The sequence below is a fragment of the Salvelinus sp. IW2-2015 genome, linkage group LG31, assembly GCF_002910315.2.
Source record: "Salvelinus sp. IW2-2015 linkage group LG31, ASM291031v2, whole genome shotgun sequence".
NCBI classification, from domain to species: Eukaryota; Metazoa; Chordata; class Actinopteri; order Salmoniformes; family Salmonidae; genus Salvelinus; species Salvelinus sp. IW2-2015.
The window spans coordinates 1,978,508-2,004,523 of NC_036870.1; the positions used below are offsets into that span (position 1 = coordinate 1,978,508).

The 26,016-nt window shown below is 44.8% G+C and overlaps 1 protein-coding gene across 1 annotated transcript; it reads right to left on the minus strand.

The window, feature by feature from the left end:
• Positions 1 to 1,131: 1,131 nt before the first annotated feature.
• On the minus strand, positions 1,132 to 23,724 carry LOC111955450 (adhesion G protein-coupled receptor B1-like). Its single transcript, XM_070436245.1, is given in 29 exon segments — positions 1,132 to 3,203; positions 3,552 to 3,602; positions 3,950 to 4,057; positions 4,313 to 4,977; positions 5,280 to 5,316; positions 5,440 to 5,538; positions 5,657 to 5,914; positions 6,125 to 6,191; positions 6,312 to 6,381; positions 6,659 to 6,809; positions 6,962 to 7,064; positions 7,181 to 7,284; positions 10,663 to 10,789; positions 13,272 to 13,315; positions 13,650 to 13,752; positions 14,047 to 14,116; positions 14,373 to 14,516; positions 15,417 to 15,525; positions 17,288 to 17,356; positions 17,541 to 17,735; positions 18,054 to 18,160; positions 18,308 to 18,409; positions 18,562 to 18,726; positions 18,894 to 19,058; positions 20,910 to 21,074; positions 21,346 to 21,516; positions 21,731 to 21,829; positions 21,966 to 22,115; positions 23,007 to 23,724. Coding segments are annotated over 29 exon segments (4,614 nt in total). The 3' UTR covers positions 1,132 to 3,005.
• Between the last annotated feature and the right edge of the window lie 2,292 nt (positions 23,725 to 26,016).

The window sequence follows — 26,016 nt, forward strand, 5'->3', positions numbered from 1 at the left end:
AATGGCAAATGGCCTCAGTGATGCGTCATGTGTTGGAGCCGGACATTCCTTGACAAGTAGTTGATCACCAACCTTCTCATTATCTCCAGACTGATTATTTGTCATGTCTTTAATTTGGCCAATGGAACAGGGCTCTAAAGCAGAGRGCTAGCAACCAAACCAGCTCAGCTTGCTCTCCAGATGACCTCGTAAAAATGAGCGCTGCTCAACAGACGGATAATGCAAATCTATTCGTTCTTATGCCTTAGAGCAGAAATAGATGTGTTCAATTAAAATTCATGAACTCAGAATTCGGGAATGTAGATATCAAAGAGGAGGCAACAGAAAGTGGCAGTACTGTAGATAGATAAAGCTGGGAAGTACATTTGGGTTGTATTTAGGAAAAAGGTCAATATGCTATTTTTGCTTCTCCCACATAATACTGTAGATTTCTATCTGTGTTGATTTTCATATTTGTGGAATGGGTCACATCAACTTGGCACAAAGCTTACATCTCTTATGGAAATAGAGCTGTGGAGCGGCACACTTTTATCATCTTGCAGATTGCTTTTTTACATGGGCCTTAGTTCTATATTTAGAGACCCAATTGATGCCAGTGGATGCAGTTTGACAGGATTATAAAAGCTATGCGACAAACTAAATCAGCATCCATTTTATTTCGTTCCCTCTCTTACTTAATGCACTATTGTCCTATTTCTATGATATTACTTGATCTGGTGCTTGGAATAGTTACAATGAAGCTCTACTTCAGCTTGAAACACCATCCCAGAACATGGTGGATGATGGTCTGTGATATAAGTAGTAGATGACCAAACGGTGTGTTGTGGTTAACGAAAAGAAAACTTTCTTAACCTTCCAAATATCATGTACAAATGAGCTATAGAGTTGAACTATTTGGCAGTAGGGGTTAGAGCTGGGCCGTTTCTCATTCTTTTAATCGTTATCATGATTATTCAGTCAATATACAGAATCCTTTGTCCATATCGACATGCTCTAGTAGAMGTGAGTGAATATACAGGCTAAGGGTTGTGGGGTGCCAGATCCAGCTAAATCATTTCATTTATTCAGGTAAATAAGACCATGCCAGTGCCAACATCATTTCAGGTACCAACAAGGACAGCTCACATYTAGTAATATAGATATGTTTTTATTTTATTTGAAAAAAATCACATTCATCTTGTGCTCTCAAAACTATACATTTACAACAAGAGGGGGGCACTATGGCTAGGAAGGAAATGGGGGACAGGAAAGATTTTTGGCACATACTGTAGTGCAATATTGACAAGATTATCAAAAACACACTATTACAGAAGACATGAGGTTCAGTTACTCCACAGTGATGTATGGAGTCAAAACAGTTATCCTGAAGCACTGTTTTTTAGATATATTCTTATAGGCTATTATTCATTCTATATAACATCTGCTTTTTAGAATTAGAATAATCTACTAATCACAGACCTCCAAATAATTTGAAATCTTGCGCTTTCACACTCGGAACACAAGCAAACCTCTATTGAATGAATGTGTTTCATTACTAATACATATTTCTTATACAACAAAGTATCTGTATGCTCTGTAAATATGAGGAACATGTTATAAAAGAGTATTGAAACATCTTAAGAAAAACCGGCCTCATAATTCTGATATCAGTGCAGCTTGAGCATCAAGCGGCCATCATATTGCACTAGTTTCACACTGATGGTTTTAAAACACAAGGATGTTGTGTTGGAGTCCTTAGTAGCTGGCACTGCGGAAGTGAAGTCATGTCATTGGCAAGTGCCTCACAGCGTATAGTCCTGGGATCTAGAGTTCTTTCTGCAAGGCTGTGTGTGTCGCAGGATGGAGAAGAGGTCCAATAGCGGGGCTCTTGTTTATTGTGAACTGGAGGTGGGAATCTAATGGTCTTTGTCCAACACTTCCTAATGATCAGCAGTTCCCAGAAGACACTGCTCTTCCTGTAACAGCTTGATGCTCTTCCAGGTGCCTGTCATGTGCTGCGGAGGCAGAACACAGGCATAACCAMGGTTCCCACCAACATGCTGACTGTCTGAATGCTATGCAGTCCTTTTGGGTTTCCAATTCAAATCAAATAATGATATGTAGAGTACAGTGACAAAAACTGTAAATTCGTGGGTAGTAAGATGAAAACTGAGATCGATGCTAAAACAATAAAACAGAATACAGGTAATAATGATAATAACATAATAACATGATAATGATAATAATAATGTTCTGCTCTGTAAGCATGATCAAGCCTTGTCTCCAGTGTCGGCATCATAGTCTCAAGAAGAGAGTTCCATTGGAAGAGTCTTTGAAGCTCTTTAGATGCACTTCCAGGCGAAGCGAGAAAATAATAGCTACGACACAGCAATTAAAGGGTGTGTCCATAAACCACAGCGTTGAGTCAGACACCAAGTCTGATGGGAGTCCAGTTGTCTCTTCTTGCCTTGTCCTAGCTAACTTGGAAGATGCCTTGGCCGCAAACACAAAAGTACAAATGTTCAGTTTGGTTAGAGCTCCGGGGTAGAGTGAAACTCACTGTTTTAAACGAGTCGAAGTGGCCTGTTGACCGCATGTTAACCATGTCGACCACACCTCTCTTGAGCCCAGTCGGAAGATTAAAGGAAACCTCTGTGGTCAGACCACAAACAGAACCAGAACCAGTCCTTGGAACCATCCGTCACTATCTGATACTAACCGCCAGTCAATATCACACTGCTTCTCTAGTGTTGCTCATTATCATGTCCTTGCTGGAAAACAAATCTTGATGACACAACACAATAGCCTCCCTCCTTTCATCTCTTCATCTTTCTCTTGTTGAGGGTTTGTAGACATGGATTCTGGGTTCAGCACTCTCTCAGCTCTCTCTTCCCCCACCTCTCTTCACTTGTTTGTTCTTGGCTTCCTCTCCTCCATCCATGTGGATCCATGGCTCTTCTTCTCCCCAAACCAATAGAATAGGTGACCGATTTTGAACTATAAGGAACAATCTCAGGCTCATCCTCTCAGACCTCCGTCTGCAGGTCAATGATGTCCTGGCTGACCATTGAGATGGTGGCTCCTGCGTTCTCCCACTCCACCTGCTGCATATGCAAGGGCGACACGGCCAGGGGCTCTAGGTCCTTCCGCACCCAGGCAGGCGGCGAATGCTGCGTCCTCTGGACCCCATCCCAGGGTCTCTCCACCTGTTGCTGCTGCTTGTCCTGATGAGGTGAAAAGTGGAAGGCCATGAGTATTTGTGTCATCAATAAACCCACATTAGATTTGGTACGTTCAATGCAATAAAGCTGGACCTATATTTTTATGAAAATTGTGAATCTGGTTGATAGGCAGACCAATGGTCATTCATTGTCCTATTCCTTGTTTATTCCAACAACTGTCAATCGACTAGCCATTAACTAACTACCTTTAACGTAACTTAAAAATCCTAATATAATTGTGTAATGTGGATGAACTGTTAGTGGTGCATTGCAATGCAGAGTATGCCCTATTTAAAATGCCTTAAAAAGGTGTATTCAGTCAGTTAGACCAGTATGGGTAATAGGACTCACGCTGTGGTTTGTTTTGTCACTTCCTCCAGAGGACACGCTCCATCTCACAGACTGTAAGGAAGAAGATAAAAATGCATCGTTTTAAGTAATTATCTTAAAAGACTGTTAATGCAATTAACAGCTGAGGTCAAAGGGGTTTGCTGAGGTCAATGTGGTTTGCGGAGGTCAAGTTTTCGTCAAGAACAATACTCTCATGTAAATAAAGACTCAGCATTTCTGCATGACGAATCTGATTTAAAAGATGTTCCTCGGCTTGGAATGGTCTCTCTCACTCTTTTGGTTAACGTTGTCTAGCCTAGCGACTACCCATTTATTTTCTACTGTATTTATCTTCAATAAAATAACTGTATGTGAATCTTTATGTACACTGTTAAATAGATTTCTATATGATTATTTACCTTGCTGTCTGAAGCAGGGGACTCTCTGTCTTGTTTCTCAGCGTGATGTAATTTCCTGTTGAGGTCCTGGAACATGTTCTGGTGACGTTTCCTTGTGTGCATGATCTTCTACAGGACACATGGGGAATATAATAGTAGGTCAGCAAATGGCACAAAATGACTCAATTTTTGAGAAATTTAATTTGGCTACTGATGAATTCTTTCTAGATTATTGGTTAATATACAAACATGCACTTGAGTTTGCTTAAATGTAGCTCTTTGACGTTATTACATGTTTATTACAAGTTTATAGATGTGCTATTAACCTGATAATACAGTATTTGTTGTATAATAACTTTTTGTTGGTTACAAAAAGACACATACCTCGAAATCTAATTCAGCGTAACGGGACTTCTGTCTCTCCAGGGAGCTCATGGACAGTGTGGAGATGGTCTCGCTCTTGGACATCATGGAGTTCAGAGAGTCGAAGGTGTCTCCCAGGCTGCTGTGGGTGATGTGAGACTCGCTGGACATGTTGTGGATGTTCTGGARGGGWGAGTCCCTCTCCGAGTAGGACACGCTGACCCGGTCGGACGGTAGSGTCTTGAGTCCGAAGGRGGCCTGGGGRTCYGCGAAGGGCCCACTGAGATGAACCAGCCTGGTCTGTGGAAGCTGCTCCACGCTGATGTTGTACTTGGACGGGTCCTCTTTGGCCTTGCGAAGYGTGGAGGTGGTGTTGGGCAGGAGCAAYTAGCCYCTACCGTCGGGGCAGCTCCCCTCCGCCTGGCCACGCGCCAGGTCGGCATCCAGCTGCTGGAAGAGCTCACCGTCGCACACATAAATGGGTTTCCCGCAGGAGGACGGGTCCATGCCGCCATGCAGCCTGCTCTTCTCCCTCTTCAGGGTGAGGGTGTGGCTGGAGTACTCGGGCACYGCCTGCATGTGGGCCTTGATGGTGTGYGAGGGCAGGGTGTGGAAGTTGGAGCTCATGGGGAGGGGCAGCTGAGGTGGGAGGGGCATCTTCTCCTCACAGGAGGAGTTCATACCACCTAGAATAAAGAGGAGGGAAGGGGTGGGGACAAATGGGTAAGAGGGTGCACTTACAGTGCAATCATGCTGGGCATGTCTGTTGATTCACATTGATTGAAAGGATGGTCAAATGTAAATAATAGATTCAGAAATAATCAAAAGGCTGTGCTGAAATGTTTTCCTTAAGTAGCAACATGCCTCTAAAATATCTTCATTCTAAATGGACAAATAAAGGCCCTATGCCCTTCAGGAATGAAAGGGCAATTAAGTAGGTGAATGGAAAAATGGTTAGGGGGGAGGTAATGAAAGGAAAGACGCTCACCAGGTCTGTTGGATTCAGCATCCTTCTCGAAATCAGACTGCAAAAAAATACAAAGAGAAGGTTTTCTTAGTATTTATTGAACACTTGTGCATTGAAAACACACGACTCAATCATTCATAATGATTTCATTCAAGACACAAGCATAACCAAAGACACTCACCATGAGCTGGGTGTGGTGGCTATTTTGGATGGAACTGCCAGAATCTCCATTGCCATCGTCCTTACGGTCAACAACTCTGCATTTCACTGCCTCTTGGACCTATTAGAACGGTGGCAGAATGACCAAACAGTCAGCTACATTCTGACGTACCCTTTCAGAACACCCTCCAATACAAACCAAAACATAGGAAAATAACACTGGAAAACGTCGCGCTTGCCTCTCTACGCAGGATGCAGTGCACCATGACGATTATGAACCCTTCCAGGGAGTCAAAGACCGCGAAGAGGATCTGGAAGAGAGCGGAGCGGCGGTCGGTCATGGCCAGGACAGCGGACATCCAGGTGAGGGCCAGCAGGGGCAGGATCACACAGGAGCTCCACAGTGACGCTCCCGCTCGCTCCTTCAGTTTGACATCGGTGATGCCGTCCTTGGACACCAGTTTGTTGAAGACCAGGATACCAATTACCATGTTCACCTGTTCAAAAGAAGTTGAAGACACGATGAGTGAGACAATTGTAGTGAGCAATGGGTTTAACTGTGGTTAACAGTGTGTTTAACAATGGGTAGCCATTGGTTTAACTACTATATGTCATAAGAGAATGCATGGTAAAGTATTCATTAATAAGTATTTGAAGGTTTTAATATGTATATATATATTTTAGATATACTGTACAGGGATATATACCAGAACAACAGCAGCAGCGGGTCCAACAAACGAGTAGAGGAGTCCATCCTCCAGAGAGAGCCAGCAGCTACAGGGAACAGACAGAACAAGAACAATTATTACATGAGCTAGGGTAAGGGAGTTAGAGAGAGAGAGAGGTAGAAGAAAGAGAGGTGAGGAGGAAGAGACAGACTGAGGTTCAACGTACTAGTTGACGGTGCCATATCCCTTAGCCTTGGTAAATCCAACAGACACAGCCACCACCAGAGCAGGGAGTCCTATACGAGAGASGGGGAGAGAAGGAACAGAGTTAGGATTGAARGAGAAGACAAAATGGCAGAGATGGAGGAAAACACGCAGTTAAGAATGTCCAAAGATGGTTGGAATTAGGTGAAGTCTGGAAAAGGAACGACGGACACATTGACAGACTCATACAAATAMAATGACTTTATCTACTCTTTTAATGGGGATGCCCTTTCTAGCAATTATGTTTCTCTGGACAGAAACACAGACACAGTGGCAGACAGACAGAAAGCCATTTATTAGGGCACGTACCCCAGCCCAAGCAGAGGAAACGCTTGCGGATGATGCGGTTGCGCAGACGGCCCGTGACAGCCATGTAGGACTGCCATGCTTCCGTCAGCACCCAGCAGAAAGATGAGAGGAAGAAGAAGTGAAGGAGGGCAGCTACCACACCACACACCACCTGAAGGAAGGAGGGAAAGAGAGAAAGAGAGTGAGAGAAATAAAACGGTGTCAGTGGTGCGGCTAATCCCCAAGGCCTCAAAGCAGGAAGTCAGTCTAAGCCATAGAAAAGAAGAAAAAGAAGAGAGGGGATTGGTTAGAATTGTGCCCTACCTTGTTGCGAGCCTGGGTTTGTCCAACCAGAATGAGGGCATTGGAGCAGATAATGGAGAGGCAGAAGTTGATGAGGATCACTGAGCGCTCCGAGCGGATATACCTGGAGGACGAAATGGAGAGAGTGAGGACGGGGGGAAGACAAGAGTGTTGCTCACACAAAAACATATGATATTACTGAAATGTCTAATAGTGGTTTTGCTTCCAGGGGGCACTTACTTCCAGACGGAGACATAGATGATGATGAGGAGCAGAAGGGTGAGAGAGGAYACCCCACAGCCCACGATGAGAGTCACAGAGGGAAGCAGAGTCTTATCCATGTTCTGTAAAGAGAAGACAAGAAAACACAGCGCATTCCCTTAGTACGGTGCACACCAGCAAACACACCCACATGAAAAAGGCTAACACCAGAAAATGAACAACGACACACACACACACACTAGCAGTGAGCCTTGTGGGCAGGCTCTCTGCTGCGCTATCTGGAACAGCAGACGGCTCCCTGTAGGCAGACAACTGAATGGCACAATTAGGCCACTGCTAAGGCAAGGTGACCCCAAGGTGAACGTGTCAGAAAGATGAAGRGGCGAGCCAGAGACTTCGCCCGAGGTCACTGCGTTTRCCCATTGAGCTTTTGAACCAGCAAATGAGGCGAGAAGGATACAAGAACATATATCTCCCGCTACTAAGCAGAGGGCGAGAGAGAGAAATATCCTGGGTGTTCCAGCGTGGTGGCTTGCTGTTATTTTCTCCTGCCATTGTGGTGCGACAGCGGRGCTATAGCTGCAGTAGTAACCMTCTACGGATCTCCACCCYCCCTTACAAGKTGATATCTGCATAGATTTATATGCTGTTGTGTCTTTCTATGAGGGGATTTTTACTGTGTCTGTGTGTGTGCCTAGTATCTTCTCACCCCTCCCTGCAGTGGCCAGGTGGGCTGTTATCCCGTGCATTAATCTGACACCRCCTGCCCTCCCACGTCTCTGACAGCATCGGAGGTGCCCACCTTTGTCTCAGACAGCCCTGGCACACTGTACTCCCGGCGGCGGGCACACGGGAGAGGATGTCGCGCCCCTGTTTGCCCTGTTGCTGACTCACCTGTGTGGCCCACAAGGGCACCAATACTGATGAGAGGAAGCCAGTGCCCCCCACCCGCACCCGCCAGCTAACTGGCTGGGGCTTATTGCCTCGCCTACCGTCCCCCTGCTTTGATATATTTTGTGGGGGTTGAGTTAATTGAACACCTTAGATTAATCTGCATCACCGTGGTGCAAATGAGACACGGACGCATCYTGTTCAGGCACCCAAGGTGGAAGCCTTCTTCATAAGCGAAGAGTTCTAACTAGGCATTTTGATAGGGGTTAGGAATTGTGGCACTTATAAAGCGAGCTAAATGCWGAGGAAGAWAATAAATTGGCTATCTGGGATCCTTGGGACGTCACTTTGAAGTTGAAAGGTAAAATGGTTAAGGCTTTGGCCTTGCAGATAATGTCTGAGAGGCTAAAATGGGGATGAATGCAGTGCCTTGGAGGGCTGTCTCTGTCGCTATCTGCTCTCTGTGTGGACCTACCTCATATCCCTGCACAGCTGTCAAACACCACCTAAGGCAGCCAAATCCTAAATTAGCACAGCAAATTTGTTTCGAAATCTATCCAACTACATCAGAGGCTTCCAAACCAGATGGCAGACAGCGAAGGGGTGCGCTGAACTGCCTTTTGCTTCTACCTTTTGCTAATGCCAGGGAGAAAAAGAACAGTGGCAGCAGTATGCTAGCTTCACTATATCCCTCCCTATCTATCTGTCTATATGGGTTGATGCAGCCTTTAGACATGGGCTACTGAATGAAACTGTAATTGAACCTGTCTTGAGTTTGCCCTTGACGGAATCCCAATGTTCCCATGTTCTCCTAAACCTAGAATCAGGACAACAACAAAAAAGTCTTTATGGTGRCTATTAAGTGCGCATTTTCATTTGTGATAAGGCTTGATTACCCAGTGCGCACAGCTCTAATCGGGGTCCATTGGTCAAGGTTATCTTCACTGACTAACTAGGTGGGCCACTCCTGCCTCTTTGACCATGTGTCCGAGACACGTTCTCATTGGTGCAGGGTCCAGGAAGCAGACCTTATCAAATGAGAGCTGAAACACTGCAGTGTCTGGCTGTTCTCTCCTCTCCCATACAGCTGGCAGGCYGAGGGACAGTATTGAAAATGTCTATAGTACACATCAAAGGATGGTGGGGCGGGTGGAACCGTCAATGCACAACCAGAGGTGTGCCTCTCATTGGCCAGCATCTTTGCCATTTTTCAGAGAGACTTGATGCAGCCCGTGGGGGACAAAATGATTGGCGTAGCTGGCCGTTGACTATGTGGGTGGGTAGGGGTGGCTGGTTTTTGATGTTGTCTCACAAACACAGGGGGCGCTGTAGCTGCCTTTCTCTTTTCCAGGCTGACAACAGAGACAAATCAAATGATGACAACAGGTCTAGAGACAAACAAAGCCCAGATTGCKTCTCTTATGTTCAGATTGGCAGCATCTTCCGCTGGATACAGCAGAATCATGCAGTCCAAGCATACTGACTGGCTGTGCTTTTGTATAGGCTTAGACATGCTTCTGCTGGGCCCTCCACGGTTTAGTATGTGATATTTGCAGTGGAACGGAAGATAATCGTATGCGCAATTAAAGCGATCCGAGAGACACATGCGTTTCTCTGAATTGTAATAGCAAGTCCCATCTGTTGATTGTCACTGTGGTTTTGTTCATTGCAGCAAACTCAGCACCAACACTGCACAAATGGGTAAACCATTATCTCTGACCTGGGGGTTTGTATAGGGGGAGGGGACGGGGGTTGTTCTTCCTCAATATCCCAGTTATCAAAAATCACACAGATGAGCTTGCACCACAGAAGTCGTTCCCAGGGCAACTAGAGAGTGAACCGCTATGGAGGCACAATCTAAACGGGGTAAATTATACATTGCCTTTGCGCAATAGAGCTCTATACATATTGATAAAATMAATAMACMAATCAAAGTATATGTTCCACCAAGTCAGTGCATGCTGTGAAAACTATGAAATGCAACTCCCTATGAATTTGAATACCCCAAATTTATGAATTAAGAAACTTGATCTAATGGAAACACGTTTCTGATATGTAGAATACATTCTGATATGATTAATAAGCCTAAGTGCCTGAATATCATACACATTGTTCAGGTGATGCCTGTAACGTTAGCTATTCACTCTATTTGTAGGCTACAATGAAAACATTTAGCATTATGTTTTTCAACTTGAATTTATCTATTTCATTCAATTGTTAATAATTACACAGCATTGCCTCCGATTATTAATGCAGACACGGGCATATGTCATTTCCACATATTTGATTAAGAAAATGTATTGAAAACRATCTTTAAAATGTAACGACTAGGCCTATTATCACAATTATTCGACAGTTATTTTGATACATATTGAATGCCATTTCTATCGGACATCAACATGTTGCACAGTTATCTGATCGTTAAAATCACCAGGCTATCAAAACTATGGTCAATGGCACCTGCACCGAGACAAAGACGAGGAAGCTGGCAGCGCGAAACCGAGTCATTCGAAAAAACAACGCCTATGTTTACATCTCATTCTGTCACCACACACACAAAACGAACATTAACATGAAAGAAACACACGGTAAACAGGCGCATCACTTACCATATCAGGGTTTAGACGCGCTAAAATGGCGAAGGTGGAGAGCCTGTCACACACGCATTTGGTTCTGAATGAATCAACAGGGACCGCTCTGCAGCTACGCGCAGACCAAGATCCAAGCAGCGAAGAACTGCACAGGGCGAGAGTGAAAGAGAACAGCGGGTTATGTATGAGTGAGGAAACATTTTTCTGAGAAATGATTCAAATCATTCCTCTACATCCCAAACAGTTGTCACTGTGGAATATAATAAGACCACATAAAATATGCCCAGAACATTTGTAGTAGCAAATCACAGGTCTTTCAGTTTTGCATGGTCATTTGAAATGTACATTTAACATTTTAGTCATTTAGCAGAAGTAGTGAGTGCATACATTTTTCATACTYGTCCCCCGTGGGAATCGAACCCACAACCCRGGCGTTGCAAGTGCTATGCTCTACCATGAGAATGTATATTTTTAATACGTGATTGTTATGATATGTGATATGTGTGTGAGTTTTATCCAAATCTAAGTTCTTATTACACTGTAATGATATAAGAACAAACCTGTTGTTTTCACAAGACAAGCTGTTTTGTTATAATGAGTGACTATGTCTCATTCTGTAATTGTAGTTCTGACACCTGAAATGGTGGCTCTGCTGTGGGATGAACACTTTATTGTTGCTAATGCTATACCAAAAACATAAACAATTATCTGTCTAATTTATATTCTTTGACTATCTTTCAGAAGCAGTAGTATATATGAGATGGTGGACACTGGAGAACCCCAAACAAGCCTATCGTCAATATACTGAAAGAGGAGATTGTAAAAGAGAATCCATTTCTTCCAGCAGACTTTCTCAAATGTATGAGTAAAATAAGAAATATGAGTGAATTTCTGTGGATGAGAATGGATTTCAATTTGTGCCCTTCTGCTAAACCATGCATGGCCTTATGGTTTGTGCATGGGAATCACTTCACCACATGACCTCTATATGACTGCCATAGGGTCTTCTCTAAACCTTTTGAATATCTACGGTGTATGAGGTTAACTCTCAGTTAAGATGGCCACTATGGATTTTCATCCAAGTATATCCAGTTTTAGGTATTGAGACAAAGGGCAAAGTCTTGTCATCAATGACCACTAAAATACATTGTAATCAGCAATCTCCAGACAGCAACTATCCCTTTTCCTCATCATGGAAGAATGAGGGATGATACACAAGCGCGTCACATATTCTATGACAAAATCCTTATCAGGCTGCACTGTACAGCAGAAGATCTTGCCACCTCACAGTGTTTCACATGTTGTGAGTGTCAGGGGGAGAACATGGAAAGGTTTGTTTAACTGTAAATATCTGACTGTGTAGCTTCGAATGGGGATCAGACAGAGTAGGTTAGCTTGGAATGAGTCTTATGTCTAATATCTAATGCTAATAGCATCTCACTGAGAGGTGGACACTGACTCTAGACTAGCCTAGCTTAGCGCTAGGCCTCAATCTGTGTGTCTATAGCATAGCATAGACAGTTGGGCGTGGATTGACATGTAGAATAATGGCATCTCCCCCATGAGCCTGCCTCAAAACCAAACAAGTGCTGCTCCACAGAGTAAACATTGACCCAAACTCTGATCCAGGGCTTCTCCCTCTCTCCCTCTCTACCATTCCCCCCTCTCCTCCCTCCATCTAGGCATTAATCACATCCGCTGTCCAAAATTAATCTAATTTAGCTGGAGGCACGTACCCCCTCCCTTCTGAAAGTGTATGAGCTAATTACATTTTCTCCCCTTCCTCTTTTTCTTCTCTCTTTCGACTTGGGCTGCTTTTCTCAGGTGGGAAGGGATTCGGATGTGGATAAGGGCCTCAGTTGAATGCATTGCAGTGTTTATCTGTGATCTACAAGTGTACAAATCTAAATGTAAATGTATGGCTGGCTGCCTCCAAAATAGTCCCTATGGAGCTCTGGTCAAAATTAGTGTGCTCTATAGGGAATAGAGTGCTATTTAGGATGCATGCACCCTAAGCCCCACGGTGATAGATCCAGAGCTGTGGGTAAACATAATGTCAGGGGGTGTTCGTAATGCATTAAAATGCATCAAATAATTTTTTTTAAACGTTCACGTTTCACTTCCTTTTAACCTCTGTTAACCTTTAAAAGGACAACATGACAACGGGAGAGATGGGAGAAGAAGAGTTGCCATTGTCTTTGGATGGTTAGAATGAAACTTTACGTCAATGTTGCCTCTGTGTTGTGTCCCTCTCTCGTTAGTGGGGTATGAATGGATCCTGATGACCTGTTGCTCAGTGAAAGGTGTCACAGGGGGCTCTGAGGATGAGAGAGGCTGCTACCAATAAAGCCCAGAGAGATGGGTCATGTCAACATGGTCTATTGATGCTCTGTCCCTGCTAGAAGAGATGATTGACATTACAAGAGATGCAACACTACTGCATCACAGTGACTTATATAGCTAAAGGGTGAATGGTCATATAAAATGACAGAAGCAGGAGTGAATGGATCTTTGAGCTGGCAGGAATAATCAAGTATCCCCAAATGGGTTGACAAGATGATGAAAATATGGACATTTATGAATGGAAATACACAAACGGGATGTAAACAACATTAGTCACCACTTACGTTTCACTCTCATCCCAGGAGATGCACGTTTCATTTATGGTGTCCTGAAAAAAGAGAYAAGGCGGGGTAAGGATCTAAGAAGAAGGAAATGCGTGTGGTGCCCAATCGAAGCACAGTTGGAGTCCTCCATCTACCACCACATGTGTGAGATGCAACAGCATGGTGCTGACCACCATCACACGTTTCTTTCACGCTAACTTTCACGCCACTCCTCATTACCATAATGCCGCAGGTTTATTTATGCAACTTGAATGTATAACTCTGAAGTTTGTGGTTTAAAAAGTAATTGCGGCACTGCAAGTGTACAGGAAATGTCAAATGTTGGATGCTTGTTCAAAACGTGTAGTTCTGAAGAGCCATTATCCAGGGGAAACTTACATTATGTTGGTGGGGGAACTCGATTTCCACTGGGGGGGACAGCAGGCCTGGGGTGGGCTTGACCACAACTGTGACTACCTTGGAGTTGAGGACGGTGCTGTTACTGAAGGGATAAGAGACAGGACATTTGGTCAAATAAAGCACAGTTTTGTAAAAGTACTGTAGGTTTAATTCCGGTAGTTGATTCAATGGCAATCAATGGCTGGCTACTTCAGGGGAATTCTAAAATGATTTGCATATTGTTGTTTTTCACCGTGAGTAACCATATGTCTGTAAGTCACTGAGTCCTAGCCCAATTTAGGTTTCAATTGAGGACAGTCTACCTTCCTCAAGGTACTGTATATCTAGAAGGCACTGTCAAAGTGAGCAGTATCAGTCATTCAGTAAGGAAGGATACCTTTGGAAGGACAAGATAGAGCTGAGGTTTCTGTAGAGYATGATCCCGGTCACAAATGCAGTGGTGCCCTCTGTAAAAGACAAAACCCACAATTATTATCATTATTCCGCTGTTTCACTAGGAGAGAAGAAAATGGTAGACGTCAACAGGAACAGACAAGAGCTTCTGAGACTTTTTGAGTTGGTAGAACTGTTTGTTTTACTGTCTTCTATCTGTTTCCTTAAACAAATAATACATGCATGTCATTTATATATGCAGACTAGCTGTGTATGCATCAGTGGTTGTGAATGTACACTCTTTAACTACAGTATGTATGCCATTCTCACCAGACTGGTCGATGGACAGAGCGTCACGGGAGACAGTGATCTTCTCRTCTGAGGTCCTGACCCAGTCCATCATGCCTCTCCAMCCTTTCACCGGGAAGGTGAAGTCGGTGGTCATGGTTGTGGGGCGCTTATGGATGCTCAACACTGGAGAGGAGAAAAAGAGATATAAGATGTTGTGTCAAAGAGTGTTCCTGGAATACATGTTGTGTATAGGATACATTGACTCCGTTAGGGTCTGGTAAGTGAAGAATCAATTCATTGAACCCTGAACAAGTTGAGGGCAGCTGTGGCTTCATGCGTCACGTCTTTAACTGTCTGGAGGAGTTGCTGCTGAATCCTGTGTGAACTGCGATTGTGAATGTCACCTTTTGCTATAGCCAAGACGACATGGCGAGATATTGCTGACGCAATGAGAAAAATGAAGCGTGAGTTCTATAGTTTGGACAGTGTGTCTTTTCTGAGAGTTTATGTAAAACCCAATCTGCTACTAGCTTCTTCCCACATGATTGTTAACTTGCAGGATGGGGTGAAGCTTTGCATCATAGCGTCCAGCTAAACAGTACCTCGTACCCCTGCACATCGACTGGGTGCTCCCTGTATATACCCATGTTATTTTTTATCTTTATTCGTTACTCACTTTGTATTTATTCCTTGTGTCACTATTTCTATATATACATTTTTTAAATCTTTAAATCCATATTGTTGGAAAAGGACCCGGAAGTAAGCATTTCACTGTTATTCTACACTTGTTTTCTACTTTTTACTATCTTCGAAGCATGTGCATTTTTTTTTTTTTCATATATTTTTTTATTTGTACATATTTCGATGCTATGGTTCTGTGCTATCTTGAAGATGGATAGCTACTAATGGGCCTGCCGAAATGTCATAGTGATAACAGACGCATTTCCCCCCACTAATCTAGAACTTCTCTTGTGACATGATGAAGATTGATGCACTCTGTGGCCGGATAAAGGTGAATACAAATCATCGTTATCTCAGGGGGTAAGAGCAGAGAACAGCTGGCAGGGAAAATGTGTAGCTCACCTAAATTCTCGGTGACTTCATAAATGTCTTGGAAGTCCTTCATCTGCATACCGATCATGTCCACAAAGTCCTCGACGAGCTGCAAGAACTCCTTGATGTTAGTGCCCATCTAGAGGAGAGACCGGTGGAGGGAGGGAGAGAGAGAGAAGGAATAAGGGAGGAGGGGGGAGACCGTCAATGAATATAAAATAAATCCTAAACATCCAGGGAGGGTTTGAAGTCGGTTGAATTAACGTCATTACAACCCATTTCTAACCAGAACTGGTTGATATCTGGTTGAAATTGCATCAATATTACAATGCCAGTTTTGCCCGGCTGGGAGACGATTCGTTTTTCATAGAGGGTATTAGCATAGCTTATCTAACCTGTGCATATAGAGAAACAATTCATGTATAGGCCTTATACCGCACTGCATATGTAATGCCTTTCATACTTTGTTTCATTCCTTTACAATACTAATGTCCCTGAGCAGTGAAAATAACTATGATCCACAGTGGAGCCCCCGAACTTCCGGAGGGCCATACATGGGCATCAGGCAGCAGGCTGCTGTGGAAGAGAGGGAAGGCTCTTACGTCTCTCTGACGCAGAACAATTGCGATGTGGGCGAAAGGTGTGTGTACATCTGTGTGATGCATATTGCACAATGTACAGTGTGTGTACGTGTCCCTTCTTGACAACGGCCGTGGTCTGTGGGTTGGTATGGCGATGCACAGATTGGAGAGTGGGCGTTGAGATTCTCCCTGCCTGCCTCGCTCTTTCCCTCTGCCCCGAGRGTTAACTCTCTCCTAACTGAAACACTGCTAGTTCATAATCAGTTCATCTTCCATTTGACACGCACGTTTTTTTGTTCCCTGAGATTRGGGCCTTTTGATTAGTGACTTGAGTTATCTAAACTAGTATATGTATTACCTTTCTGTAGCCATGTAGATAATAAACCTGCGTAATCCTATCCACAAGGCTGGGGGCCACAGTTTACTTGAACAGGGTTTTCATCTTTCAAGTGTCAAAATCAACATATTGCAAAAACGTTATGACAAATATGGGATAAAAACGCCAAGAGCATTCAATTCAAATTCACGAGAGGCACGTCTGATTCAGAGCATAAGATGCTAAAAAAAAGTTCCATGGATTTCTACTTATCCCTTATTGGTAATGGTTCATGTGAGACAGACATGAGTTAAATAGTATGGTAGTGTGCTATCCTTGTTTATGAGAAACGTGCTCCTAACACGATCTTCAGTATAGGATGGTGTGAGGGAAGTCAAGGGGTTGTGGATTGATATGACTCATGTTCTCTTCCTTTTTAATCAATATTCAAAAATGTTTCTGGGTGTTCTGCTCTTCCTATGGTGTCTATTCTTTAGTTGGGAACTGAATGTTTTTTTTGGGGGGGTGATAATGAGGTACCACCGGCTAACCACTTTCCCCCCATTCACTCTCACACTTACAACAACAGTGACAACAACACAGACCACCCCCCCCCCCCCCTCCCCCATTCGCTCTCACACTTACAACAACAGTGACAACAACACAGAKCAACKCCTGTCTCTTATACACATCTAGATGTGTATAAGAGACAGCACTTACAACGACAGTGAAAACAACACAGACCAACCCCCCCCTCCCCCATTCGCTCTCACACTTACAACAACAGTGACAACAACACAGACCAAACTTTCCCCCCCATTCACTCTCACAACGACAGTGACAACAACACAGACCAAACGTTCTCCTCCACTCCATCCCTCACACAGTTGCAAAAACGTTCCCCTCCACTCTTTTTCTCAGTTACACAGTCATACAAACATCCACTCACACCTATTCATATGTTGCGTTGCATAAATCCACTGCTGTCAGAACTTGTCACTCACCAGCTGTGCCTCCTCCCATTGGTCATGATGTTCCTCCTTCAGTAAGTTGCTGATTGTCTGGGCATAGTTCTGTAGAGAAGGAGATATGAGCGATAGGTGTTAGACTTGATAAAGCCCAAATCATACTTTGCTGGAGGAGTGTGACGGCATACACATGGCAAAAATGAATAGCTTACTCTGTGTGAGTGACAATACACATTACAATTTTATTTTCAACGCTTAATTCAAAAGCAACACAGTATTTCTGGCTCACCTCCACATCAGCATTGCTCAGGCTGTGTCCGACTCCCTTGTAGATCTCYGTGGTGTTCCTGAGTACATCCATGATGGACAACAGGTCTCCGCTGTACTTGGTCCCCTCATCAGAGGTGGCCCTCAGTCGGGAGATCACCTCCGAAGTCCCATCAGCCATCAGGCCCTTCTGAGCCTTATCAACACCATGCTGGGCCTATGGGAAGGGAGGGTAAGTAGAGAGGTCACACTAGGCCATTGATACTTTAGTTGGTGTACTGATACAATGTAGCTTGAGTACACCGCTGGGAAATCACTGGCTGTGGAGATGTGTTTTGAACCATCATCATATTAGGTATCCATCATTGTAATTAGCCCCATCTCTAAGGGTTTTGTATTTATGACTTTAAGGGCAACGTCTTCAGAGTTGCGAGGTTTGACTACTAATTGTGTGATCCAACAACAGATGATCATAACTAGCAGGCTTGTTGGAGGATACATCTCAAGACACTCCTTTCTGGCGTGGTCAACTTACCAACAAGGAAATGTCCTGGTAGTTCTTGGAGATGCACTTGATGTGGGTCGGGTTCTCCCAATAAGCAAGGCCTACGGCGCCAAGGGTGCATCGGCGCAAGATCATGCCTGTGTATACAACGGAGTACTGGAGGTCAGCATGATCTTACACAGGGAGGATTACACTACTTAAACATGTGAAGTACATGTATACGGAAGTGAAGTAAATGTGTGTATTATAAAAGATAATGTGCTCCATGTGTTAATGTTCTGTACCGGTGGAGTCTATAGGGCAGGTCACTGCAGCCATATCTCCTGCTGGGGTTCTCTTCCACACAACATCACCGTCGGTCTCCTCCTGACAGATCTCATGGGGTTCTGAAAAGAAGAGAGGGAGACTTGGTTCCATATTTTGGTGCATTGAATCAAAGTATTTATTGGTTTTCTCTGGTCAAGTTGTATTTGAATACTGTTGTTTTGTGTTGAACCACTGAATTGTATGTCAGCCATGTTTGTTTTGACTCACTGACCTGGGCATCTTTTCTCGTTGCAGCGTCTCAGCTCTCCTCTCTCTCCAGGGCAAGGCTCTCCACTGAAGTAAGGTCCTTCGCACATCCTCTGTCTCTGCTGGCTTCCTCCACCACAGGTCTTACTGCAGCTTCCCCATGAGCTCCATGATAACCAGCGTCCATCAACTAGAGACAGACAAAACACAATGTTACCCCTTGACCCTGAACAGACTGACCAGTAGGCAGTGGCCTTTCACCCATAGACTACCCCTGGAACTGGTTGAACTGGTATTTGAAGAGTTACTATGACAAAATAAGTTTCCGTTTCAAACTCGGTGCTGCAAGCTATCTACCTGGGCAATCTTTCAGGAAGCAGTTATTGGTCTCACGCCAGTCACCACGGCACTCCGAACCTCCGTAGGACGGTCCYTTGCATTCACGTGTCCTCTGCTTGGTGCCATTGGAGCAAGAGGTGGAGCAGGTGGTCCAACCAGACCATTCGTTCCAGGCACCGTCCACTAGAGGGAACCAGAGAGGGAGGTGGAGAATTGGGACACCATCAAACCTCGGGCCATTATAGTAATCCTCATGGCACAAAGATGCCATTAACATTTTAACATGTCCTACTTTGAGACTGAGGAGCAGTGAAGGACCAAACTCTGTTCTGTTTTGTCCTTCGTGCACCACTGCAGATGTCTCTAACTCTAAAAGGCTCCCATGCCAATTGCCTTCCTCAAARGACGCACAAAACCACCAGTTGTTTGCGCATAAGAGCCTGATCAAGTGTAGTGTATTTTAAGGGAGACAAATGTCTGCTTGCTCAATGCAGGTCAACATAGGCCTAATACAATGTATCATATGGGAAGAAAGGTGATGGGCCTATTTTTCTAATGGATMCGTCCCAAATGGCACCCTATTCCCTAAATAGTGCACTACTTTTGACCAAAGCCCTATAGCTATCCTATGGGCCCTGGTCAAAAGTAATGCACTATATAGGGAGCAGGGTGCCATTTAGGACGCAGWCAATGTTTCCCAACACAGGATGGCAGGCCTAATTCAGGAGTCTCTAGAGGACATCGGATTCCATCGCTCACAGAGTTCCACCTCGTTAAGTTAGCCCTTCAGCCTAAACGGGTGAGCAGGAACCTTTTTTTATTTTGTTCTAATGGGAATGGATGGGGCACTTGATTCAGTGCAACACTTTACTTTTAATTCTGCTCTAAGCACTGTCCTCCTTGTCTATTCTTGGGTAGGCAAGGAGGAAAATTGGCCTGATGAAAATACATGACAGACCGTTTGAAAAAATGTATAAAAGTAATATTTAAATTTCATGAATTTAATTTCTAAGATAACAGTTTTCCAAAGGGCAAGACAATTTGTCAGAAATCGAATAAATCATTATTAATGGATAAAGAGAGAAAAAAGGTTAATGACATTTTAGATTTCCTGGCTATTCCCAAATATTTATTTTGGAAGCCAAAGTAAGTGTTTTCTTATTGGGTCGAATAGACTATTAAAGATGATTTGTCCTCCYAACCGCTTCAATTTCAGGTGAAATATATATTCGCTTTAGAAATTAGATTTTCCCAAAGTTATGACAGTCATTTACAGCGGCCATCTTTTGGTGGAGCCTATTGCCATCTGCTGTCCACAGTATAAAACTACATGGCCAGGCACATTAAATGAACCAACTCAGCTGTATTGAGGAGCGGCAGAAAATCAGTCATTTGCTAAGGGAATAATGGAATTGCAAATGAAAAGCCATTGTTATAATATCTACAAAAACATCTAAGTACCAGACGAACAAAATATTTATGTACGTAGGTGAGAGAGAAGAGGACTAACTCACCTCACTGTCAGTGGGCGGTGTGTATGTATCAACAGAGAGAGAGAACTGAAGCTCCTACATGTTTGTGTGTGAGTGAGGAGTGTATTACTCACTGCCTGTACAGCCCATGACTAAGTCCTGCAGGCATTTGTTCTGCAGATACAGTACATCAGTTGTGACGTCAAACTAATATTTGACTCCCCAGATAACCACTAATAGTCAGAATGGGTAGGATGGGTAGAAAGGAAGGAGGGAAGAGAGAAGCCTTGAAAGTGAAAGTATCTTAGTCGGTCAGAGTTCTTCCCACATGGGTCAGTGAGGGTGTTTAAGGCTAACCCATTGACAAATATATACTCATTAAGATGAGTAAGTAAGTGGTCCTGTGTGGCTGAGTTYGTAAGAGCATGGTGCTAGGGTTGTGAGATCAATTCCCGCTAGGGTCACGTATACTTAAATGTATGCACTCACTMTTGTAAGTTGCTTTGGATAAAAGAGTCTGCTAAATGGCACACATCATAATTAACTAAGCAATAAGACTAACCTGGGCAAACTGCGATGTTGCAGAACTTGGTCTGTTTGATGGGTCCCTTGCAGGGTTCTCCTCCGTTCTGGGGCTGCTTGCAGGTGCGGGTGCGGTCACGGTAACCACGGCCGCAGGTGGACGAGCACAGGCTCCATGGGGACCACTCGTCCCAAGCTCCATCAACTGAAAACAAGAGGAAAAATTCGGCKCATGTCACCAAACATACATTTTTACAGTTTTGGTTCATTTGCCCGCAAAATAAATATGAATTCATTTTATGTAACTGAGTGTCTTTGGGTGTTGACTGTTCAGGGAGGGGACAATTTCATSAGCTATCCACTAGGTGGAGTTGTGATCTTAACCATAGTTGCCAACCTGTCTAGAAGAACACACACACATGCACACAATAAACACCACACTAAACACGGCCCCCGGTAAATGAGCCACCACTTACCGGGGCAGACCATGGTGTTGTTGCAGGGCCGGTTCTCGCGGAGGGGGCCGGTGCACTGGGTGCTGTAGGAGGAGGTAACACAGAAACGGGTGCGGGCCTSCCAGCCCTCTCCACAGCTCACTGAACACACACTCCAGGGGGACCACTCATCTGCAACCGCAGCAGCGTCCACTACAAAGGTCAGGGGTCAAAGAGTCAGCGCTGAAGGTCCGGCGGCCGTAACACTTGTTATATGGTATATGGTATATCTAAGGTATATATCGAACACTGCAAATGGTCTACCGGTATCTTAAATTTGACAATATTATACTGGTTATTATGCTATTGTAAACACCTCTCCAACTATTCCTAAAACTGGATTTTCCCCCTAGAATTGATGTCTCACCTGTTTGAGGGGCCACAACTCCAGTGACAGGAACATCAGCGTTGTCTCTTTTCAGGCCGACGATGGAAGCCAGGGCTTGGCTACGGCTGCGCACTTGACCTGTGGAGGTAAAGGATGGTTAGTGAGCTGAAKCTCAAACTGCTTCCAAACAGATCAACACAAAGGCAGACAGTAGGTTGGGCGTTACAGGCTGACAAGAAAACAGACGGACAGCTAGATTGACAGGTAGACTCACCAATGCAGGGCTGAGGGTTGCAGGCACGCCCCTCTTCGACCACGCCTTCACACACACTATCCTCTGGCTGACAGGCTCGGCTGCGCACCTGGACTCCACCCCCGCACTCCATACTGCACTCAGACCAGCGGCCCCACCCACTCCAGCCCTCTGCGGGAGAGAAGAGGCACATTGCATACATGATACATGACACACAAGTCCAGAGACATAATTACTGAGGATGASACTGGTACGTAGATGTGGAGTCTATAGTCTGGAGGACCTGAACTCATTCTACTGTGCAGAAACTGACATATCGAAATTGCTACAGTTCAGTAAGAATGMAAATTGATTATTCAGGTAAAGTTTTCTTAAGGATTTCGATGTAAAAACGGAAACGGGTAATTAGTGTGCATGTCAGGGAGCTGAGAAATGCACAAGGACAGCTCTTTGTGAGAAGCCATACCAGATTTGAAAAAATAATTTGAAATGATCGTTTGCTTTCCAGCACCCTGGAAAAGCATGGTGTGCAAGGCTTGTGTGTTGCTACGGTTACTGCAAGTGCTTGACTTCGATTTCCTGTGCAAGCTAACTGTGAGGGCTTTGTGTYCGCTGTGTGTGTATCMCTCGCATCCCACAATCCCTCAGCAAAGAGCCAGTAAACATGTCCGCCATCCAAGAAAACAAAAAGGCGAGCTAACACATGTGCAGTGGGAGCTATCTGACCATTTAGCTCTTAAGGAGCCCCACAGTCTCTTAATAAACACCCTTCGTTTACGCCTTATGATACTGGGGCAGCAAAAAGCACATCTTCAGCAGAACCCCACATTCTCTATATCAGCAAAGGAGAGTGGGGGGGGGCATCTCAACCACATGGAGAGTGAGGTAGGGTTGATGAGTTGGAATCAACTTGAGGATATTGTGCTTCCAAGGGAACATGTCTCCAATCAGCCAGACGGAGATCTAGTCTAGACTCTGCACTCTTAACAAAAACAAACATGTGGAGCCATGGACATTGAGCATAACACAATGAGCAGATGAAATGGTGGTAACTCTACTCACTTATGATCTCGACGTCGCGGACAATGTCACGTCCAGTGTCTCGGGGGGTTGGGGTGCACTTCTCCAGGTAGACGCCTCCGCGGTAGCAGCCGCCGGGCTTCCTGACGGGGGTCTCCCAGCACTGGCAGGGGGTGTTCATGATGCCGCAGGGGTTGAGATGGGTGCTGGTGGACAAACAATTCTCCAGCCACTGGCACAGCTTCTGACAGGCTGGCATACTGGGGTTCCTCTTGCCCACCACCAGGAACTCGGCCTTGAACTCACCGCTGCTCTCTCCCTCCACAATCTCCAGGCCGRGTCTTGGRGCCACCTTGCGMAGCTGCAGGAACTGCTTGCTGGACTCCAGGTAGGTMACAGARGTTGAAGCYTCGCACAATCMGACGACTTCATCAAAGCTCTCCATACCCAGGTAGGTGCGAGAGGTCTCGATGAAGGAGTCGAACTGGAAGGTCTTGACCTGGCGGGGCAGGCAGGAGTCGGTGGGCTTGGTGATCTTCATGTAGACGGTGTAGCGGCGAGGGTCTGGGTTCTGCAGGGTCCAGGAGCACGGCGTGGAGGGCAGGTTGGCGGTCGAAGAGAACAGCCCGAAGAAGCGGCTCTGCTCCAGGGTGGCGCAGGTATCAGAGGCCGGGCCGGAAGGGACGCTGGAAGTCAAACCGAGGAAAAGGAGGGCCAAAAGGGCCACTAAGGGCCCGGACTGGGGAGGTGACCACGTCATTGTGTGGTCGCTTTGAGAGGACGTTTCGAGGGGACACAAATCGATTTCACTCTTTTCTCTCTCCTCTATTTATGCAATTTGTTGCGATGTGACTTCGGTTGCTTGGACCTTGTTGGTTTAGTCTCTGAGAAATTGGATGGGGCTCAAAGGCTTCAGTGGGACAGACAGACAGTCATGTGTCAAAGATGTGTCTGTTGGATAAAGGGGAGACAAAAAAACGAAACATGACAGGTCACTAAGTGTAACAATTCTCTGATCAGCACCTACCAATATGAACCTCGTGCCAATGGTGAATTCAGGAATTTTTCAGAACTAACTAATATTTGATTTTCATATGATGATTATACTCATTGCAACCTGCACATGTTGTCATTGTTAATACATATTTGGTCTTCATTTACTTAATTGACATACCTGTATAAATAAAGGTGAAATGAAAAAAATCCTGTCCCTCTGATTACATTTATCCCCACTTGAGTGTTGAGCCTGTGATTAGCATTACTGTGCATTTCTGTGCAGCATCAGATCTCTCCAGTGAACAAATGAATGAGGGTCCAGAGTATAATAACAGTGTGTAGACCTGCAATTACAGTCCTTCGCAGCGGGCTAGCCTCTGCTCTCTCTCTCTCAATCTCTCTCTCTCACTGTTTCCTCCCACACACGGGAATGTGCCACTAAACGCTAACCAGTGTGCGTCAGGCTGACGTCTGTGCCAGCGCGTTGCCATTGGGAACTGCAGACAACGCTTAGAGTCACTTATACTCTCCACATAATTATTCACATTTCCTGTTGCTCCAATGTTATTTTCCTTCTGTAACAAACTGGCTCCAATTAAGATCCTACATCTGTATCTGTCAAGTCACGTATATGAATACCCCTATCTGGCCTTGCAGCAAAGAGCACACAAGATCAATGTCCCTGTGCTGGACTCTTCATGTGGCACCTTATACTTGATGAGTTTGCACAATGTCTAGGTGTTATGGCTACTTGGGTTTGGGGCGTTTTGGGGGCTAAGGAGGGAATAAGGAGAGAAGAAGACTGTTGCTCAGCAACAACTTTCTCATGCATGCAGGGCAAGGCTATTCTTCCTGCCATGTGTCACTGTGGCAGCCCAGTCTTCTTGTGCTACTGATTAACGTCCAAAGAAGCCCTGAAACAGGATTAATCCACCAAATGATGCTGAGTAGTTCATGAATATTCAAATATTACAAGTAAGTTTCTAAGTCTTGGCTACGTTATTGGGGTGTGTTGAGGAACAAGTCGTATAACCAGGTGCAGAGTGATATACCAAAAAACATGAAATGCTTGCAAAAACTTCAGCAAGGCCTCCTCCTTCCCTTGTTTTCTCAGTGGCGGTGCACCTGCATCCTGTAAAGCTAGACCCTATCACTCCTTTCCCCGTCCATCTCGCTCTGCAAAAGCCTCCTTCCTATACCCTCCCTCTGAGGTAGACCTATGCTTTGTGTGGGAGCATGTCTCTCACTCTCTCTCCTCCCTCTGCCTCCCAGATACCAGCCGGAAGCTCCATGAACGGGCTTCTGGTGAGGCGAAAACTGAGGAGAGAAAGGAAAAATGCCCGGCTGTCTCTCTTTATAGTTCCTCTCTACTCCCCTTCTCTCGCTCTATCTTGCTGTTGACAACAACATTGCTGCAAAAGCAGGCAGCCTCGGCGTCAGCAGTTGGTAGTTATGGCAACAGCTGTTATACATTTTTGGTGCATATTGTTGTAAAATTGAGAAGAGGGGAAAAGGCTAAATTACCATCAGGTGCTCTCTGTTTGTGCTGCGATGCACAGTTTTCAAGTGTCACTTTTCATCAAAGAGACGATGATGTGCTTTGCATAACACCATGTATCCAACAGCGCTAACAGCCCAGTGAAAAACACTCCTGTTTCTCTCTGTGAATGTGCACTTAGGACTGTGTACAACATGTTGAAGGTGTACAATGATTCAAGACTTCACAGGGGATCTGCAGAGATGGAAGAAGTGCTTTAAGGCAGAAGGGCCATTTGTTTGCATGACTAATGAAAATGGAGCGCTGTGAGAAAGTAAGTGTGTGTGMGTGTGTGTGTGTGMGMGMGGGGGGGGGMGGGGGGGTGTTTAGAGTTCTATTGCTGCCATAGAAACCATTACCCTTTGTATGTTGTTGTTTTGAAGGCAATCATAGATCAGTTGACAGTGTATTTACCTATGGCTGTCAAGCTCTAAACAAGTTCTAGTCATAGTATATTGCCACACAGACAATACATTGTTATTTGCTCTACTCTGCACTTCATGTAACCTGTATATGAAC